At 60.8% G+C, this 20597-nt stretch overlaps 1 protein-coding gene across 27 annotated transcripts in view; it reads left to right on the forward strand.

Annotated features, from left to right (window-relative positions):
* TNK2 (tyrosine kinase non receptor 2) overlaps nt 1-20597 on the forward strand; it is a 60167-nt gene that overhangs the window by 13553 nt on the left and 26017 nt on the right. For 13 of the 27 annotated variants that reach the window (XM_030809036.1, XM_030809035.1, XM_030809025.1 and 10 more), the window contains 10 exons: nt 730-1007; nt 2966-3092; nt 3511-3657; nt 3756-3850; nt 8911-9105; nt 12268-12359; nt 12902-12946; nt 13651-15050; nt 15147-15242; nt 15395-15522. In XM_030809036.1, the coding sequence (XP_030664896.1) occupies nt 730-1007; nt 2966-3092; nt 3511-3657; nt 3756-3850; nt 8911-9105; nt 12268-12359; nt 12902-12946; nt 13651-15050; nt 15147-15242; nt 15395-15522 (2603 nt within the window). Of the gene's footprint in view, nt 1-729; nt 1008-2965; nt 3093-3510; nt 3658-3755; nt 3851-8910; nt 9106-12267; nt 12360-12901; nt 12947-13650; nt 15051-15146; nt 15243-15275; nt 15353-15394; nt 15527-17733; nt 18563-19983; nt 20056-20597 lie in introns of those variants that run through there. The other 14 variants (XM_030809040.1, XM_030809042.1, XM_030809048.1 and 11 more) reach the window with 12 other exon arrangements.

A 20597-nucleotide genomic window follows, 5' to 3' on the forward strand; every position in this document is an offset into this window, starting at 1 on the left:
GCCCTAGGTCCTACTTTGGTCCCCCAACCTGATGGAGTAAAGGGGTCCACAGGGGCCCAGCCTGGTACGGGCTGTGTCTGCTGCGGTCCGGTCTGGGTCCGTCTCTGGATTTTGCTGGTGCTCAGTGTCAGAGAGTTACTCCCATGGGAGGGGCTGGCCACTGAGTTTAATTTGGGGAATTTATTTATTTATTTATTTTGAGACAGAGTCTCACTTTGTCGCCCAGACTGGAGTGCAGTGGCGCAATCTCGGCTCACTGCAACCTCAGCCTCCTGGGTTCACGCGATTTTCCTGCCTCAGGCTTCCAAGTAGCTGGGATTACAGCCGTGCGCTACCACGCCTGGCTAATTTTTGTATTGTTAGTAGAGATGGGGGTTTCACCATGTTGGCCAGGCTGGTCTCAGACTCCTGACCTCAAATGATCCACCTGCCTCGGCCTCCCAAAGTGCTGGGATTACAGGTGTGAGCCACCGCACCCAGCTGAGTTTTGGAATTTCTAGCCACTGCCTCTTTGGGCTCCTTCTCTCTAGGCATCAGTTTCCCAAATTGCCTCGAGGGAGAGGCCTGAGAAACTGCAGGACTCCTAGAGGTCCCCAGGCAGCAGGCCAGGAAGGAGCATGCAGCCTGGCTCTGGAAAGCCTTCAGGAAGGGGGCTGGGGGCCCAGCGTGGGCTGCTGAGAAGGGGCAGGGTCCTCCAGCTCATTCCTCCTGCCTCCTCTGTGGCCTCAGGTGACAGAGCTGGCACCTCTGGGATCGTTGTTGGACCGGCTACGTAAGCACCAGGGCCACTTCCTCCTGGGGACTCTGAGCCGCTACGCTGTGCAGGTGGCTGAGGGCATGGGCTACCTGGAGTCCAAGCGCTTTATTCACCGTGACCTGGCTGCCCGCAATCTGCTGTTGGCTACCCGCGACCTGGTCAAGATCGGGGACTTTGGGCTGATGCGAGCACTACCTCAGAATGACGACCATTACGTCATGCAGGAACATCGCAAGGTGCCCTTTGCCTGGTGAGGGGCAGGTGCTGCCAGCTCACAGAGTCCCTGCAGACCCAGGCCTCAAAGCTTCTGGGGCTTTCTTGACCCACCACAGCCCCTGGTTTTGTTTGGGCCTGCCCTTGTCTGTTCTAAGCCTGGGGTGCCCTCCTTTGCACCCATTTACTCACCATCCATCTAGGAATTCCTGAGGGCCCACGTGCCAGGGTCTGGGTGCTGGAAATCACAGGGATAGATGCTGTGTCCTCTCCAAGGGGCATTGCTGGGGGGGTGTTACAGGGATAGATGCTGTGTCCTCTCCCAGGGGCATTGCTGGGGGGGGTGCTTCAGGGATAGATGCTGTGTCCTCTCCAAGGGGCATTGCTGGGGGCGGTGCTTCAGGGATAGATGCTGTGTCCTCTCCAAGGGGCATTGCTGGGGGGGAGGGGGTGTTTCAGGGATAGATACTGTGTCCTCTCCAAGGGGCATTGCTGGGGGGGTGATACAGGGATAGATTCTGTGTCCTTTCCAAGGGGCATTGCTGGGGGGGGGGGTGTTTCACGGATAGATGCTGTGTCCTCTCCAAGGGACATTGCTGGGGGGGGGGTGTTTCAGGGATAGATGCTGTGTCCTCTCCAAGGGACATTGCTGGGGGGGGTGGTGTTTCAGGGATAGATGCTGTGTCCTCTCCAGGGGACATTGCTTGGGGGGGGGGGGTGTTTCAGGGATAGATGCTGTGTCCTCTCCAAGGGACATTGCTGGGGAGGGGGGTGTTTCAGGGATAGATGCTGTATCCTCCCCAAGGGGCATTGCTGTGGGGGGGGTATTCAAGGGTTTCCTGAAATGTCAGGGAAGTTCGCCAGGGAAAGACTCATTGGTAAGCATGTTCTAGGTAGAGCTGGTGGTAGACAGGCCCAGGTCATAGCAGGCCTTGTAGATGGGCCAGGGCTGCTTACCTGTGCACTGGGGGTGGTATTTGGCCCTGCCCTGGCCCCTGTGGGCTTATCCTCAGCTCACACCACTGTGGTCCTCTGGTGCCAGAGGCACCCAAAGGTGTGTGATCTGCCTGCTTTAAGGCAGGAAGGGTTCCAGTTCTGCTTTCCTGAGCGGTGGCTGTGGGCAACCTTATGATCCAGGACGCATGGTCATCTTAAGGAGCAGCTGGCTTTACACCCAGGGCGAGCATGGGTCTTAGATTATGCCTGTTGTCCTGGAGTGACTTATAGCAGCCTCTTTTGTATTCAGGCATCCTGGTTTGCATGGTAAGGTATTAGTACAGTTGCCTTTAAACAACACGATTAAGTTGGTGGGTTATTGTTCTCATTTCACCGATGAGGATAATGAGCCTTAAAGATCTCGAGTGACTTTCCTGGCCCCATCCCCTTTGAGGGGCAGGGCTCGCTCTGGTTCCCTGTCTGGGTGCCACCCTCCTCTCTGCACCTCAGTCCACGCCAGGATGTCCTTTCTGACCTCACCGCAGTGGCACTTCCCCCTCACCTGGGGGTGCCCAGAACGAATGGGTGTATTTGGGTGAAGCCAGTATGACTGTTTCTACCCATTTTGGTTCTTCCCCAGGCCCTATCCGAATTTCCCACCCACTCCTTCCTGCTGAAGGACCCAAATCCCAGGATCCCGCCCCAAATCTGGGAACTGTCATCCTCCCACCACAGTCAGAAAACAGCCTGTGATCTTCTCTCCCTGCCCCGTCCCAGAGCCTCTGACCTCCTTCCTGTCCGTGCTTCTCTGGCTGGGAAACTTCCCCTCCTCTTCCCCCGCCAGGCTGCCTGTGAATAAGAGGCTTAGATGATTTCCCCAAGTCCGTGCACCGTGTCGGCAAGGAGTCCTGCCCGCTTCACACGGCGCCCCCGAGACCCACTGTTGAACCTGGCACAGGGGGTCACAACAAGCGTTTGCAGAATGAGTGTTTTAAGTCCCCAGGGCGGACACGGGTAGGGTGTTTGAGAGGGCTTCTCTTTGACCCCTGCCTCTGCCAGGTGTGCCCCCGAGAGCCTGAAGACACGCACCTTCTCCCATGCCAGCGACACCTGGATGTTCGGGGTGACACTGTGGGAAATGTTCACCTACGGCCAGGAGCCCTGGATCGGCCTCAACGGCAGTCAGGTGAGGGCTGGGAGGCGGGCCCCCACAGGGCTGGTGGGGTGAATTCCATTCCCAGCCTGCAGCCTGGCCCCACTGGAACTGCCTCTCACCCATGGACTCCCTCCTCCCACGTCCCGTATCCCCTCTCACGCCCCATATCTGTATGGCCTCAGGGAGAGCCCAGCAAAGAGACGGGGAGGGAAAAGCTGGGGCCTGCCCTCCTTCTCTAGCCCTTACCACATCCAGTTGTTCCAAGGCCCCAGGCCTGGGAAGAAGGGTCTGGGGCTCTGGAGGTGGCCCCTCCCAGGCAGGCAGATCCCTTCTTTGGAGGCCAGGCACGGCAGCAGCCGCTGCAGCTGTGGATGGGCTGGAGGGAAGGTGGGAAGTGAAAGGCTGGGTGCTCTGTTTGTCCTCAAACTCTGCACCTCCTCACCTTCAGATCCTGCATAAGATCGACAAGGAGGGGGAGCGGCTGCCCCGGCCTGAGGACTGTCCCCAGGACATCTACAACGTCATGGTCCAGTGCTGGGCTCACAAGCCAGAGGACAGACCCACGTTTGTGGCCCTGCGGGACTTCCTGCTGGAGGTGAGGGACAGGTCAGCCCAGGAGAGCTGGGGTGTCCAAGCTGAGGGGCTACCCAGGCGTCAGTCCCAGAGTTGGCAATGACCTTTTTCTTCCCCCAGGCCCAGCCCACGGACATGCGGGCTCTTCAGGACTTTGAGGAACCGGACAAGCTGCACATCCAGATGAATGATGTCATCACCGTCATCGAGGGAAGGTAGGGAGTGCAGGGCTGGGCCCCGCCCTGGGATCCCTTGAAGGGCACAGGTCGGAGGGGCCTGTGGACAGATCTCTTTGGCCTCCAAGATTCCCTTGGCCACACACAGGCTGGCAGTCGGGCCTGAACCCTGCAGTGTGAGGGGAGGACAGGCCTGCCTCCGTCTCCCTAGTGACTTTCCCTGCCCAGCTTCCCTCCACCACCCTTTCCCACTGTGCTGCAGCCCTGGCTGTGTAGTTGGGCCGGGCTGTCTTCCTGGAGGGGTAGGGAGTGGCCTGGCCTGGCCTCGGTGGCAGCAGAGTTCTGGATTCCCGTGTTTCCTTCCTCCTCTGCTCCTCCCCGCTTCTCTCCCTGCTTCCTCCTCTGCTCCTCCCCGCTTCTCTCCCTGCTTCCTCCTCTGCTCCTCCCCGCTTCTCTCCCTGCTTCCTCCTCTGCTCCTCCCTGCTCTCTCCCTGCTTCTTCCTGGCACAGGGACTCAACCATCTGCCTGGGTGCCTTTCAGTAGCTGAAGCAGCCCAGCCTGCCCTCTTGCCAGCTTTCCATCCTTCCTGCTGAGCCCACCACCCCTCTCCCAGGCCTGCCTCCAGCCTCTGGTCCTCTCTTCCAGTCTCCCCTTGGGGGGACCCTCTCTATACCTAACTCTCCTCCCACAGCCTCTCTGGAGTCCCTGTCTTCCACCTGAGCCCCCGCAGTTCTAGCACCTGCCCTGAGGCCCCACCCACTGCTGGCCCTGCCATCTGCTAGCTGATCCCCAGGCTGTCTGAGGAACTGGTTGGGGCAGGGCAGGTTTCAGGTACCTTTGGGGCAGGCAGGAGTATTGAGGACCAGGAAGAAGAGAAGTGGAGCAAATTCCTTGTGCTCCCAGCTCCTGTGACTCAGGCCAGGCAAGGATGGGGCTGGGGCTGCTTCCCCGGGAGCCTCTTCCACCTGCACTGCAGCCTTTGGGGTCTGCGGCCTTCAGTGCAATCCTGTGCCTCTTGGGGGTGGGTGGAGGAGACCTGGCGGGGCTGTGTGGAGTGTGACCTGCGCCGCTGTGGCCCCGACACCCCGGGTCTTCCCAGGCCCGGCTCTCTCACCCTTGGGCCCAGGGTCTGGGAATAGGAATGACATATTGAGACTGCAGGGCCTGTGGTTAGCGGTGTTATGCTGGGGAAGAAAGCAGAAGGTTCTAGAAAGAGAGGCCTGGGGACAGGAGGCACACAGTCTGCAGGTTTGGAGCTGCGGGGCCAGGGATGGGATTGCAAGCGTGGTGCTCCGGGGAGCGTTGTGGAAATAGGAAGATTAAGGGTGGGGGTCCCCTGGAGGTACCTGGCAGGGCCTCCAGCCCGAAGTCCAGCCACACGACCGTGTCCACCTCCAGGAGCTGGAGGGCCGTGGGTCTGGCCCCTCTTGTGCTGCTGCTGGAGCCCCAGATCTTTACCACCCGCTTCCCTTGCTCTCAGCAGGAGCCTGTGTGCCTGCCAGTGTCCCCAGGGGTGACTCAGAGTGGCCTATGTTTGGGGCGTGTGTCTCTGGAGCTGGTGCTTTAGGTCACCGCTGGGGCAACATGGGCAGCAGGAGGGGCCGGGAGCGGCTGCTCCTGGGAGGGTTGTGGGTGCGCCCTGCCCCGCCCTTCCGTCGAAGGCTCCCGTTGGCCCCAGCCACTGGTTCCCTGTGGCTGCTGCTGGTGGGGCTCTGGGGGCCCCTTCCCCCGGGCCACCAGCCCTGGCTTGGACCACAGCACCTGCCCGCCATGCCTGGAGCTGCTCAGGAGGTGGGAAGTGAGGGGCAGGAGGCCATGACAGCCGGTGAGGCTTGGGAGCGGGCCTGGGTGTCGGTGGTGGCAGAGCTTGACTCTGCCCCTTGTTTTCTCAGTCCCTGAATATCTCCGTGTTTGTTTGGCTGCCTCTGTCTCCATGTCTCCAGGCGATGGCTCTGTGTGTGTCTTTGGGCCTGGGTGTGCATCTGTGGGTCTGTTTTTGGAGCTCCCTCCTAGCCTGGCCTTCTCTTCGCCGTGGCTTCCTGCTTTCGAAGCTGTGTCCAGTATCTGTTTCCTGGTGCGGAGTCTGGGAGGCCGCCTGCCGTAGCTCTGATTCAGTCTAAGCTCAGTCCTTCTCAGGGTACCAGGCTGTGGGCACAGGGGAGACACCTAGATGTTTCGTGCTCTGTCTAGATTTGGAGATACAAATGATGACTGGTCTTTCCCGGGGGCTCGTTTGGAGGAAGGGGTGGCCGGCAGCACTTTTGTTCCACATACAGAGCGGGTGTTGGAATCCATTGCGGGTCCTTGGCCTGGTCTGGCCCTGGAGCCTCGGCTTCCTGTGGTGGGTGGGAGCCAGGCATCTGGGTTATCCCTCCGGGCCTGGGCACCTGGGACCCCCAGGGAGAAGAGTGGGCGGGCGTTTTGAACAGAATGTCCGGCATTGGTTGAGACATTTCTGGACTACCTTCGGCCCGGATGGGAACGCGGTGCTGAGATTTCCAGAGCTGGGGCAGCCTTAGGCAGTTCTCAGCGCCGGCCTCTGTTTTCCATTTTGTCTACCCCAGAGACGCTGACCAGAGGCCGGGGGGCAGCAGGAGGTGAAGGTTCATGCGGGGGGTGTTGGGCCCTTTTCCTGCTCATCCACCCCTGCTTCAGTCACGGCCGGGTGGCAGCCCTGGCCCTCCCATGGCCACGGGGACTCCGGCCTGTTCGTGGTGGGAGAGAGACGGTGCGGACGGGAGGCGCCTGGTGGGAAGGGCTGGCCTCAGTCCCCTCTGGGCTGCTGGTGCCTTGGCCACACTGAGCCTCACACGGGTGCGTGTGGGCCGTGAGAAGGGACACGGGTCCTCTTGGAAGTTCCACTGGAGCCTCGGGATGAAGCTGCCTTGGGGTGTGCTTGGGCGCCCTCCGATGGGGAGTTTCTTGCACACGTCCTCCGCACTCTTACTCTCCTTCCCCCAGGAGCAAGCACGTTCTCTGGAGTGGTGTCAGGACTCCCAGCAGCCATGGGGGCTCTTGCCTTGGCCATACCTGCACTAAGGGAGGTGGGCTTGGTGTCTCCTTTCCCTCTCAGAAGTGGGTCCCAAAGGAGGCTTCTGTGCCAGGAACTGGGCAGCATTGGCGGAAGGGAAAGGCCAGACAGAGTGACCTGCCTTGCGCACGAGTCACGCTGCTCTGAGCAAGTCTCCGCCTCAGCTGCATTCTCACCCGGTTACTTAGTTCCTCTGAAGAGGTGCGGAGAGCAGAGTCCAGCGTCCAGCCCGAGGCAGCCACCAGGGAGGCCGTGGGTGTAGCGGGAGAGCTGCAGCCCAGCCTGTGCCGGGGTTCCTCCTCTACGGGCCGCCGCGGGAGGCTGTGTGCGTGCTGGGGGCCGTGGCTCTGCTCCTTTGAGTGGCTCTGCTGTTTTCGGATGGGACTCGGCCCTTCTTGGGGTATTGTCCTCTCTCCTTCCTTCCCGCCCTGCAGGCAGGGTGGGAATCACAGGGTGGCTGTGTGTTGGGGCCGGGCCAGTGGCCCTGTGTATGAGAAGGCTGAGCAGGGGGAGTACAACCCCGTCTCCCTGCGCCTCCCGCCTCCCCGCAGCCCCCACCTCCCCGCGGACCATGGTGCTCTTGGGTTTGACTTTGGTCTCTGGGTTGGGCTGTTCCGAAGTCACCCCACTCCAGCCAGGCCTCGTCACCTCACAAGGCTGTGGGTCTGGGTGCCCAGGCGTCGCCGCCTCCTTTATCCTCTCTCCCCGGCCTGGCTGCGTTTCAGAGGAGCCCTTCTTCACGCTTTGGCCCTGGGACGGGTGAAGCGGGGGTTGGTGGGGAGGGCGTGCAGTGTGCTGCCACATGTGTCCACCCCAGCAGCTCAGGGCTGTCACCGCCCCCGCCTGCCCAGACTCTGCCCATGGAACTGTCACCGCCCCCGCCTGCCCAGACTCTGCCCACGGGACTGTCACCGCCCCCCCTGCCCAGACTCTGCCCACGGGACTGTCACCACCCCCGCCTGCCCAGACTCTGCCCACGGGACTGTCACCGCCCCCGCCTGCCCAGACTCTGCCCACGGGACTGTCACCGCCCCCCCTGCCCAGACTCTGCCCACGGGACTGTCACCGCCCCCGCCTGCCCAGACTCTGCCCACGGGACTGTCACCGCCCCCGCCTGCCCAGACTCTGCCCACGGGACTGTCACCGCCCCCGCCTGCCCAGACTCTGCCCACGACATCACGTATGAGCGAGTCCAGCAGCAGACGTGGGAGCCTCACAGCCTGTGAGAGTCTTGGGGAGTCAGGAGTGTCTGGGGGAGCCGTGTGCTTCCTGGCCTGCCCAGGCTGCGGCTTAGGCCGCGTCGGCAGAGGTTTCGTGTCTGAGGTCAGAGGGGGACTGGCAGCCCTGCTGTCTGGTCACTGTGGGAGTGCTGAGTTCCCTTTTGGACACAAGTAGAGCCCCTCCTGAGGAGACAGGGAGGCTCCCGCAGGCCTTCCAGGAGTGGTAGAAAGCGCCGGAAGCATGTGAAGTGGTGGAGAGAAGGCCTGAGTTGCCCCTAGACTCTCACGGGTCTGCATGCAGGAGGCAGGTTGTAGTTGGAGGCCTGGCCCCCAGCCTAGTGCGGGGCCCTCAGTGTCCCCTGGCACCCCCGCACCTCTCAGAATTCCTGGAACCCAGCCGAGGAGTGAAATCAAGTGACCAGAAGAGGACTGGGGCCCCGGCCTTGCCAGGGGACTTGGGGGGTAAGGGGGAGGTGTGGGCGGGGCGCTGCCCCCAGACCTGAAAGGTGGGATTGGGTCCCAGGTCTGCCGGGACCTTTCTGGTAACTGTAGACAGGTCATGTTGCCTGCTGCAGCAGCGCGCCTCCAGCGTGCCTCCTTATTTGCAAACCATAGGGAAAGCTGCCTGACCCACTAGGGAGTTGCGGGTAAGGCCGTGTGCAAACAGGCCTGTACGGGGCGTGGTGGGTCACGGGGGCTGTTGGGGAGGAGGGCCCGTGGCAGACAGCCTGGTCCTGAGGCCTGAGCTCCATCCCTGTTCTGCCACAGTGGCCAGGGTGTGAGGAGGGTCTCCGTGCCGGGCTGCCCCGCCACGCCTGGCGTTCACTGTGCCATCTGTGTCGCGCAGGGCCGAGAACTACTGGTGGCGTGGCCAGAACACGCGGACGCTGTGTGTGGGGCCCTTCCCTCGCAACGTGGTGACCTCCGTGGCCGGCCTGTCGGCCCAGGACATCAGCCAGCCCCTGCAGAACAGCTTCATCCACACGGGGCATGGCGACAGTGACCCCCGCCACTGCTGGGGCTTCCCGGACAGGATTGACGAGTGAGTACCGGGCAGGGATGGACGCGGACCAGGCCCCGCTCGGGACTCCAGGGCCCTCAGCACGGCACGCGTGGGCGGGACCTGCTCTTCACCCTTTCTCCCGGGCTTCAGCCCCTGACCTGCTACTCTCCCCTCCTCACCCTGGCCTTATTCTCGGGAAGCTGTGGAACCCTCGGAAGCCCAGCCTGGGAGGGTTCTCCAGGGGAATGCTGCCCCTGCCATTTTCAGGCTTCAGGGGGCCGGTCTCCTAACTCTGAGACTGACTTCATCTGTGAAACGGGTCCCCCCACAATGAGGTCCTCCCCACAATGAGGTCCCCCCTACAATGAGGTCCTCCCCACAATGAGGTCCCCCTCACAATGAGGTCTCCCTCACAATGAAGTCCCCCTCACAATGAGGTCTCCCTCACAATGAGGTCCTCCCCAGAATGAGGTCCCCCCACAATGAGGTCCACTCCACAATGAGGTCCCCCCACAATGAGGTCCCCCCCACAATGAGGTCCCCCCCACAATGAGGTCCTCTCCACAATGAGGTCCCCCCACAATGAGGTCCCCCCACAATGAGGTCCTCCCCACAATGAGGTCCCCCTCACAATGAGGTCCTCTCCACAATGAGGTCCCCCCACAATGAGGTCCTCCCCACAATGAGGTCCCCCTCACAATGAGGTCCCCCCACAATGAGGTCCCCCCACAATGAGGTCCTCCCCACAATGAGGTCCTCCCCAGAATGAGGTCCCCCCACAATGAGGTCCCCCCACAATGAGGTCCCCCTCACAATGAGGTCCCCCCCACAATGAGGTCCTCCCCACAATGAGGTCCTCTCCACAATGAGGTCCCCCACAATGAGGTCCCCCCCACAATGAGGTCCCCCTCACAATGAGGTCCTCCCAAGAATGAGGTCCCCCCACAATGAGGTCCACTCCACAATGAGGTCCCCCTCACAATGAGGTCCCCCCACAATGAGGTCCCCCCACAATGAGGTCCCCCCACAATGAGGTCCTCCCCAGAATGAGGTCCCCCCTACAATGAGGTCCCCCCCACAATGAGGTCCCCCCACAATGAGGTCCCCCTCACAATGAGCTCCCCCCACAATGAGCTCCCCCCACAATGAGGTCCCCCCCACAATGAGGTCCCCCTCACAATGAGGTCCCCCCACAATGAGGTCCACTCCACAATGAGGTCCCCCCACAATGAGGTCCCCCCACAATGAGGTCTCCCCAGAATGAGGTCCCCCCTACAATGAGGTCCCCCCCACAATGAGGTCCCCCCCACAATGAGGTCCCCCTCACAATGAGCTCCCCCCACAATGAGCTCCCCCCACAATGAGCTCCCCCCCACAATGAGGTCCCCCCCACAATGAGGTCCCCCCCACAATGAGCTCCCCCCACAATGAGCTCCCCCCACAATGAGGTCCCCCCACAATGAGGTCCCCCCCACAATGAGGTCCACCCCACAATGAGGTCCCCCCACAATGAGGTCCACCCACAATGAGGTCCCCCACAATGAGGGGAGGCTGTAAACGCACTCTGAATTAGAACTTGCTGCTCAGATGCAGGGGTCCTGAGAGAAGCTTTCCCACTCACCCTAGATGCAAGTAGGGTCAGGAGCTTCTGAGGATGGACTCCTGTTTGGTGGAAAGTTGCCCGGAGCCACAGCTGTAACCCCTCTTGGTACTCCGGCCTTAGGAAAATGGACTTGGGAGGAACCCGGGGGGAGCTGCTGAGGAGAGCTTCTCCCGTGACCCCCCTGTGGCCCCCTGTGGCCCCCTGTGACCCTGTGACCCCTGCACATGAGCAGTGGTTTTCCTTCTCCTGCTGGTGGTGCCAGAGTCCTGGAGACGTGAACCTGCTGGCTCAGGCCCTGGGCATGTGTGTAGGTCCAGGTGGGAGTGAGCCTGCTTCCCAGAACCAGAGCAGGACTGGGGACCTTGGGGACTGCAGAGGGAACGTTAGGTGGCAGCTCTGCCTCCCCACCGCACAGTACTCTACGGAGCTCACTCCATACCTGGGAGGGGCCCTGGCTCCTGTGTAAGAGGATAAGGCCACCGAGGGGCATCTGGGAAGGACACACAGAATCACTTCCGGGATGCCACACTGCCCCCGGAAGCTTCTTGCACCAGGCCTCCAAGCCTCTCTGCTGGCCACAGGGGGATTCCAGGCCCCTGGCCTCTGCAGCCCTTCTCCTGCTGACTTCTGATACTCTGGTCTGCCCTGAAAGGCGTGGAAAGCAGGGGCCTTCACCCACCGGGCCCCACACAGCAGAACCCCACACAGCCCCACACAGCAGAACCCCACACAGTAGAACCCCACACAGCAGAACCCCACACAGCGGGCCCCCACACACCAGAACCCCACACAGCAGAACCCCACACAGCAGAACCCCACACAGCAGAACCCCCACACACCAGCGGGCCCCACACACCAGAACCCCACACAGCAGAACCCCACACACCAGAACCCCACACAGTGGGCCCCCACACACCAGAATCCCAAGCTCACAGGGCTCAGCCCATGTGTTTTGCCTAAAAGGAACCCGGCAAGGGCCTGAGAGTTGGGGTGAAAGATTGCAGACACCTCCAGGAGAGGCTGGTGCCCTCTGCCCCACTCCTGGCGTGCCGTGGCCAGCCCAGCCCCATTCCTCCGGGCTTTAATCAGCCCCAGTGACTAAGTCTCAGATACTGACAGTTGGTGCAGGGGTGGAGGGTGGATCCGGAGCAGGACAGGTGGCCCAGCCTCTCCCGCACCTCTTGGCCATGTGGCAGAAGGGTGCCGCCTCCTGCCCACCCTGGCTGGGCACCATAGCTAGGATGCCCTGTTCTTAGGCCCCCCGTCGTGGCCTGCGGGACAGGAGTGTCTGCCCTCTGGCGGCTGCCTGGTGTGGGCTGGGGGGTTGTGGAGGGCCACCTCTGCCCGTGTAGGGTGTAGTTGGAGCCCCTGAGGTTCTAGGCTTTCCATCCTGGGGTCAGGTGTCCCTTCTCTGCCCTCTCTCCAGGACACCCCCTAGCTGAGATGTGCGGTCAGGATCTGTGCACTGGGAGGTGGGAGACCTGTGCTGCAGACCCAAGACTACACCCGGTTTCCCCCAAGAGGAAGGGGCTCTGATGAGATCCTGCCACCCTCCACACGCTTCCCCTGCCCTCTTGACCCGGCTCTCTCCCCCACAGACTGTATCTGGGAAACCCCATGGACCCCCCCGACCTGCTGAGTGTGGAACTGAGCACCTCCCGGCGCCCCCAGCATCTAGGAGGGGTGAAAAGTAAGAGCCCCTCTGCTCCCTGGTGTCCCTAACTCATCAGCTGCTCAGGAAGGGGCACTGTCTTCAAGGCCACCCTGAGCCTGCTGTTCTGGCCCTGGGGACAGTGGGGTCCCCGGCTCCGGCTGGGCGTGGGGTGGAAGACAGGCAGCTGTATCCGCCGAGGTGAGCCTCCTTGGGCTGGGTCTGCAGCAGGCCCGTCCGCCCCGGCGTCCCTCCTGCCTCCTTCCACGGCCAAGCTCAGATCCTGGCTTTCCTCACTTCCCCCTAATCCTGCTCTCCTGTCCCAAAAGCCAAAACCACCCATGGCTCCAGCTCCGCCTGGAGCCTCCTGCATCTCCCGGTCCTCTGCCTGTCATACCGGACCGCCGTGTTCCTCACCCTGCCGCCTGCGGCCTCTCGTTTGCTGGGGGCTTGTACATTCACTCGCCCCCATTCACTTCCCTCCCTTCCTCTCTACACTGCCCTCTCGTCCGGCCGTCTCCCTCCTTTGTCCTTTGTCCTGCTCCGTCCCTCTCCCCCTGTCCGCATGGCCTTTCTTGCAGGGGAGCCTCCACCTCGCCCACCTCAGCCTGCCTTCTTCACTCAGAGTAAGTGGGGCTGCTTCCGATGCCTTGGCCCCCGCCCCCGTCCCCTCTCTCTCACTCCTCTCCTGGAAGGTACAGAGCCCGGGTGGCTGGGCCGGAGGGGAGGTGGGTGTGTGCTGTGAGCTTCCGTGGCTGCCCTGGCCTAGCATGCCTGCCTCCCCGAGCCTGCCCCCCGGAGCCTGGGCTTCTGGAGCACGAGTGTGGCCCTGGCTTCCGCCTCGGCCTCACTGCCTTCCAGACCTGCAGGCGCTGTCTGGGCTTCGTGGCCATTGGTCAGGAGCGCTGTCCTCTCCAAGGATGGTTCCTATAGCCCCTGATGGCAGGAGGCGGCTCCGTGCCCGCACTAATGGTGTGCCGTGACGGGGGCTTACTAACCGGCCAGGGCGCAGGTGCAGGGTTGCGGGGTCTGGTGCTGATGGAGGCAGTGTCAGGCAGGAGCCAGTGTTGCTTGCTCCAGCTTAGACGGAGGGAGGCGGGGCTCGCCGGTCCACACGAGGCTGCCAGGCAGAGCAGGTTCCGCCCTTCTGATCGAGTGGTCGGAGGTGCGCTGAGAACCTGGCCGCCGCTGGCTGACCTCAGACCTCGGGGGGAACTGGGAGTGGAGGGTTGCTGGGGGACACTCGGCTTTCTTTCCCACGTGCCACCTCCCCTCGTGCCCCTGACCCTGCCTGATTGCCTTCCTGTCGGGGTCTCCCTTTCCATCGCAGAACCAACCTATGACCCTGTGAGCGAGGACCAAGACCCCCTGTCCAGCGACTTCAAGAGGCTGGGCCTGCGGAAGACAGGCCTGCCCCGAGGGCTGTGGCTGGCAAAGCCCTCAGCGCGGGTGCCGGGCACCAAGGCTGGCCGAGGCGGCGGGGCTGAGGTCACGCTCATCGACTTCGGTGAGGAGCCCGTGGTCCCGGCCCTACGGCCCTGCGCGCCCTCCCTGGCGCAGCTGGCCATGGACGCCTGCTCCCTGCTGGACGAGACCCCACCTGAGAGCCCCACGCGGGCCCTGCCCCGGCCCCTGCACCCCACGCCCGTGGTGGACTGGGACGCACGCCCGCTGCCTCCCCCGCCCGCCTATGATGACGTGGCCCAGGATGAGGATGACTTCGAGGTCTGCTCCATCAACAGCACCCTGGTGGGCGCCGGGGTCCCTGCGGGGCCCAGCCGGGGCCAGACCAACTACGCCTTTGTGCCTGAACAGGCGCGGCTGCCCCCTCCCCTGGAGGACAGCCTGTTCCCCCCGCCCCAGGGTGGGGCCAAGCCCCCTCCCCTGGAGGACAACCTGTTTCCCCCGCCCCAGGTGGGGGCCAAGCCGCCCAGCTCCACGCAGACCGCACAGATCTTCCAGGCGCTGCAGCAGGAGTGCATGAGGCAGCTGCAGGTTCCGGCCAGCTCCCCGGCCCCCTCTCCCAGCCCGGGGGGTGACGACAAGCCCCAGGTGCCTCCTCGGGTACCCATCCCCCCTCGGCCCATGCGCCCACACGTCCAGCTGTCTCCAGCCCCCTCGGGCGAGGAGGAGGCCGGTCGGTGGCCTGGACCTGCCTCCCCTCCCCGGGTGCCTCCGCGGGAGCCCCTGTCCCCTCAAGGCTCCAGGACACCCAGCCCCCTGGTACCACCTGGCAGCTCCCCACTGCCACCCCGGCTCTCCAGCTCACCTGGGAAGACCATGCCCACCACCCAGAGCTTTGCCTCAGACCCCAAGTACGCCACCCCCCAGGTGATCCAGGCGCCTGGCCCGCGGGCTGGTCCCTGCATCCTGCCCATTGTCCGGGACGGCAAGAAGGTCAGCAGCACCCACTATTACTTGCTGCCCGAGCGACCGTCCTACCTGGAGCGCTACCAGCGCTTCCTGCGTGAGGCCCAGAGCCCCGAGGAGCCGGCCCCCCTGCCTGTGCCTCTGCTGCTGCCCCCACCCAGCACCCCGGCCCCCGCCGCCCCCATGGCCACCGTGCGGCCGATGCCCCAGGCTGCCTTGGACCCTAAGGCCAACTTCTCCACCAACAACAGCAACCCAGGGGCCCGGCCGCCAGCCCCGAGGGCCACTGCTCGGCTGCCACAGAGGGGCTGCCCTGGCGACGGGCCAGAGCCGGGCCGGCCAGCAGACAAGATCCAGATGGTGAGCACCCAGCCTGGCTGTGGGCGAGGCGGGGCAGGGCCCAAGGGGCCTGGAGCGGTGGGCCCTAGTGGTGCTGACGGGGGTGGGTGTGCCCAGCTGCAGGCCATGGTGCATGGGGTGACCACAGAGGAGTGCCAGGCGGCCCTGCAGAGCCACGGCTGGAGCGTGCAGAGGGCTGCCCAGTATCTGAAGGTACCGCCACCTCCTGCTCACTCTGGCTTTCAGGGACCCTGAAGCCTGGTTCTGCTGGCCCCAGCCCCCCGCCCCCTGGCTCCGACTCTCCTCTTCCCCACCCTAGTCGGTGCTCTGGGCCCGCGTGTCCATGGTGCCACCCTTACCCACAGGTGGAGCAGCTCTTCGGGCTGGGTCTGCGGCCCAGAGGGGAGTGCCACAAAGTGCTGGAGATGTTCGACTGGAACCTGGAGCAGGCTGGCTGCCACCTTCTGGGCTCCTGGGGCCCTGCCCACCACAAGTGAGTGAGCCCCACAGTCTGGCCCACTCCGTGCCCCAGGAGGGCTGTCCCGGAGCCTGCCACACTGGGAGGAAGCCCAACACCTCTCAGGCCACTCCCAGCCAGGGGGACACAGCTCACCAGCTGCGAGAGGGAGGTGCGAACAGAGCCCAGCAAATCGTTTCTCCTAAAAGTGTTTATTTGGACATTTAGCCACTTGGTTTTCAAATGAGTACAAGAGGGAATTGGAGCCTGTCCAGTTGAAGGAGGCTTGCTTCCCTAGCACCTGCAGCGACCCTGAGCGGCTCCAGGAACGGCACTTTTTAGGACCCCATGATTTGCATACCTCTTTCTCACCTCTGTGTTTCCATATTTCTGTTTAAAGTAACATTTAAAATTTCAATGTTGGCCGGGCACAGTGGCTTACGCCTGTCATCCCAGCACTGTGGGAGGCCAAGGAGGGAGGATCACCTGAGGTCAGGAGTTCGAGACCAGCCTGGCCAACATGGTGAAACCCCGTCTCTACTAAAAATACAAAAATTAACCGGGTGTGGTGGTGGGCGCCTGTAATCCCAGCTACTCGGGAGGCTGAGGCAGGAGAATCGCTTGAACCCGGGAGGCGGAGGTTGCAGTGAGCTGAGATTGCACCACTGCACTCCAGCCTGGGGGACAGAGGGAGACTCTGTCTCCAAAAAAAAAAAAAATTTCTGTAAAAAGAAAATATATTGTCTTTCCTGTAAAAGGTTTATGTTATAGTGTAACAAAATACATAGACATTTAAAATATAAATATAACTGGCCGGAGGCGGGGCTGACACGGCCCAGGCCCTGGAGACGGCAGCTCACCTGGGACCTCCTGCCCTTGTCCCAGCAGCGTGGCCCTGTGCGCGGTGCTGAGTTTCTCCACATGTAAAACGTGTAGATAATAGTGCCCTACCCTGTGGAAGGGACTGGTGCAATGGATGGGGGACATGTCTGTCATATTGCACACCACACACCTGGCGCCAGGACATAGGCACTCCGTGTCACCTGTCTGTCCCGTACTGTCTCGGGTGGTTCTTACTGATTTGCACCCGGGACGCAGGCACCCAGTGTCATCTGTCTGTCACTGTCTCGGGTGGTTCTTACTGATTTGCAGCCGGGACGCAGGCACCCGGTGTCACCTGTCTGTCCCGTACTGTCTCGGGTGGTTCTTACTGATTTGCAGCCGGGACGCAGGCACCCGGTGTCACCTGTCTGTCACTGTCTCGGGTGGTTCTTACTGATTTGCACCCGGGACGCAGGCACCCGGTGTCACCTGTCTGTCACTGTCTCGGGTGGTTCTTACTGATTTGCACCCGGGACGCAGGCACCCGGTGTCACCTGTCTGTCACTGTCTCGGGTGGTTCTTACTGATTTGCACCCGGGACGCAGGCACCCGGTGTCACCTGTCTGTCACTGTCTCGGGTGGTTCTTACTGATTTGCACCCGGGACGCAGGCACCCGGTGTCACCTGTCTGTCACTGTCTCGGGTGGTTCTTACTGATTTGCACCGGGACGCAGGCACCCGGTGTCACCTGTCTGTCACTGTCTCGGGTGGTTCTTACTGATTTGCACCCGGGACGCAGGCACCCAGTGTCACCTGTCTGTCACTGTCTCGGGTGGTTCTTACTGATTTGCAGCCGGGACCAGGCACCCGGTGTCACCTGTCTGTCACTGTCTCGGGTGGTTCTTACTGATTTGCACCCGGGACGCAGGCACCCGGTGTCACCTGTCTGTCACTGTCTCGGGTGGTTCTTACTGCTTTGCACCCGGGACGCAGGCACCCGGTGTCACCTGTCTGTCACTGTCTCGGGTGGTTCTTACTGATTTGCACCCGGGACGCAGGCACCCGGTGTCACCTGTCTGTCAGTGTCTCGGGTGGTTCTTACTGATTTGCACCCGGGACGCAGGCACCCGGTGTCACCTGTCTGTCACTGTCTCGGGTGGTTCTTACTGATTTGCACCCACATAGGCTTGGCCTTTGTCCCACCTGTCGTCTTCGGATTCTCTAAGGCAGGAGTGCTCTTCTGTTAGTTTACTCATAGTTTATTAAAGTACAGAGAAAGGACATCCAGGATGATAAATTTTACAGTTCTTGCCGGGGACTGCCAGCTTCCAATGGTGTTGCCTGGCACCACTGTCTCCCCCGGTACCCACCCCGCTGAACTTTCTGTAAACTGTTTAACTGTGCTGGTGGTTTCCCATTCCGTAGGCGCTGAGATGCGTCTGGAGAGCCAGAGGGCCTGCCTGAAGGAATCACCTGAGCCTGTCTGTCCACCAGGAGTGGGGAGATGCCCCCATCCAGGCCTGGAGGACCCGCTGCTCCCTGCTGCTCCCAGGGATGGAGCAAGGCCAAGGCTGCAGGAGGCTGGGAGCCCTGCCCTGCCCATCCCTCCTGCACCAGCGCTGTCCCTGCACACTTTGGTTCAGCTCCGGTGCCCCAGCCAAGATGTGGAAGGGGCCTGGTGAAGACAGGCCTGGGGGCTGCCCTAGCGGGCTCTGGGTATGACCTGCCTCTGGTCCTGGTCCTGGGCGAGGCCTGTGGCTGGAGTAGTGCCCCTAGGCCCTGCCCTAGGTGACAGACTGGGAGGAAACCAGGCTGGACCTGGGCAGGCAGGATGTGTCCGCCACAGAGAGAGGCGGACCAGCACCCAGTGGGACCTCCTAGGACTAGGTCTTCTTCCAGGGGGCCCCCGGCAGCAGTTGGGGTTGTCGGGCAGAATGTGACTTGTGGCCTCACCATGGACTTGAATGGGATTTGGCTGGCCTCAGGATCTTGTGCCTGGACATAGCCTGAGGTGGTTCAGGAAGCGGAGAAAGGGTGCCAGACCATTCTCTGGCGGGGACCAGGGCCCAGGGCCCCAGGGCTGGAAGGAGACCAAGGGCAGCCGCCCTGGAGGGACATCAGTGCTTCCTCTTCCACCCAATTCCCCTGCGCGGTTCCATGTTTTCCCACCAGCCTGTCGGCAAAGTTGCTGCTCTGGCATTCGGTACCTGCTTCTTCCAGAGAAATAAAGTTAGTTTCTATTTTATGTTACTTACTTGTGCCTGCCTGTTTCTTTGCCTGTTGGTCAGCAAGCTCCAGGCCCCAAGCGAGGCTCCCCAGGCCACCAGCATCTGCTCCGGGCAGCAGGCCTTGTAGCACCACCTGGAGGCAGCGGGAGGGCGTGCAGGCCTGGATGCCAGGAGGCCTCTTCCCTTAGACCAGAGCCCCCGCCGGTCTGGTCAGTGACTTGCACTGCCTGGATTTCTGTAAGGCACAGTGCCTGGATTTCACTTGCCACGTGGAGTTCTGTAAGGCAGGATATATACTGCAGGAGAGAGTACAGCAACTCAGTTAAATAGAACCAAGCCAGAAACGTTAGCAACAAGGAACCCTTCAATATGTTAGGTATTTTAATTGTTTTTCTGAATAACTCATATGTTCACACGGTTCAAAATTGAAAAGGCACTGAAGAATGTACAGTGAAATGACTGGGGAACAGCCCAGAGACACCTGTATCACCCACCCCGGCCGTCCACTTCCCCAGCCCAGAGAGTCCTGTGTCACCCACTCCAGCCTTCCACTTCCCCAGCACAGACGCCTGTATCACCAGTTTCTTGTGTAGTGCTTGTTTTTGTTTTTACTTAATATTTTGAAGAATTGTGTAGCAATACTGAACGTGCTTACCCATTTTTTTTTTTTTTTTTGACAGTTTTGCTCTTGTCGCCTGGGCTGGAGTACAGTGATGCGATCTCTGCTCACTGCAACCTCTGCCTCCCGGGTTCAAGCGATTCTCCTGCCTCAGCCTCTGAGTAGCTGGGATTACAGGTATGTGCCACCACACCCGGCTAATTTTTGTATTTTTAGTAGAGACGGGGTTTCTCCATGTTGGCCAGGCTGGTCTCAAACTCCTGACCTCAGGTGATCCACCCACCTCAGCCTCCCGAAGTGTTGGGATTACAGGCATAAGCCACCGTGCCTAGCTGGGCTTCCCCATTCTTTCGGGTTGCGTGGATGCATGGGTGTTCCATAACCTACTTAACTGGGTTCCTTTTGATGAAGGGCAATTTTAGTTGTATCCAGTCCTTTGCAGTTACAACCATTGCCTCAGTACATTGTGTATGTGGCTGTTCTCACTTGCACGTCAATCTGAAAGATGAGCTCCCAGTAGTGGGACTCCTAGATTGAAGAGTGTGTGCCATGGCGGTGGGTGGTGCTGAACCTGCCCTCAGTGGAGGGACGTTCTCAGTTGTCACACCACCTGCGCAAGAGAGCTTTCCATGTCTTAAGGATTTTTCTGATCTTTGCTGGACTGACTGGTAGAAAATAGTGTTTCTATAGTTTTAACATGCATTTCTCTTACGAATAAACTCAAAAATAAGTTGAGCCATTTGTATTTCCTTTTTAATGAGTTGCCTGTTAATATCCTTGGCCCATTACAAAATGTTAGATTATTCATCGGTTTCTTACTCTTTCTAGGAAATTACTAGATCAATCAAGGAAACTAGCTTTTTGAGCTTCACGTATGACATGTGAACTTTAGGAAAAGAGGTAAATCATAAGAAAGTAAGCTTAATGACTCGGGTTTATTGAAAACAAAACAGAGGCCATTCAGGATGAGTCTGGGCCACGTGTGTCTGTGGCTACAGGCTGGCCTTCCTGGGTAGGCCCTGAGGCTCAGGAGCTCTGAGGCCTGGGAGCTTTGCATATGCTATTTGCAAAGGCAGGAATTCTATTATTTCAACTGTGATTTAAAATACCTCGTCAAATATATCATAAAAGGGAACGAGTTCTTTTTTTTTTTTTTTTTGAGACGGAGTCTTGCTCTGTTGCCCAGGCTGGAGTGCAGTGGTGCAATCTCGGCTCACTGCAACCTCTGCCTCCCGGGTTCATGCAATTCTCCTGCCTCCACCTCCTGAGTAGCTGGGACCACAGGCACACGCCACCACACCTGGCTAATTTTTGGATTTTTAGTAGAGATGGGGTTTCACCATATTGATCAGGCTGGTCTTGAACTCCTGACCTCATGATCCGCCTGCCTCGGCCTCCCAAAGTGCTGGGATTACAGGCGTGAGCCACGGCCCCCGGCCAGA

The sequence above is a fragment of the Nomascus leucogenys genome, unplaced genomic scaffold (genome assembly GCF_006542625.1).
Source record: "Nomascus leucogenys isolate Asia unplaced genomic scaffold, Asia_NLE_v1 000299F_2300414_qpdss1sc, whole genome shotgun sequence".
Classification (NCBI taxonomy): Eukaryota; Metazoa; Chordata; class Mammalia; order Primates; family Hylobatidae; genus Nomascus; species Nomascus leucogenys.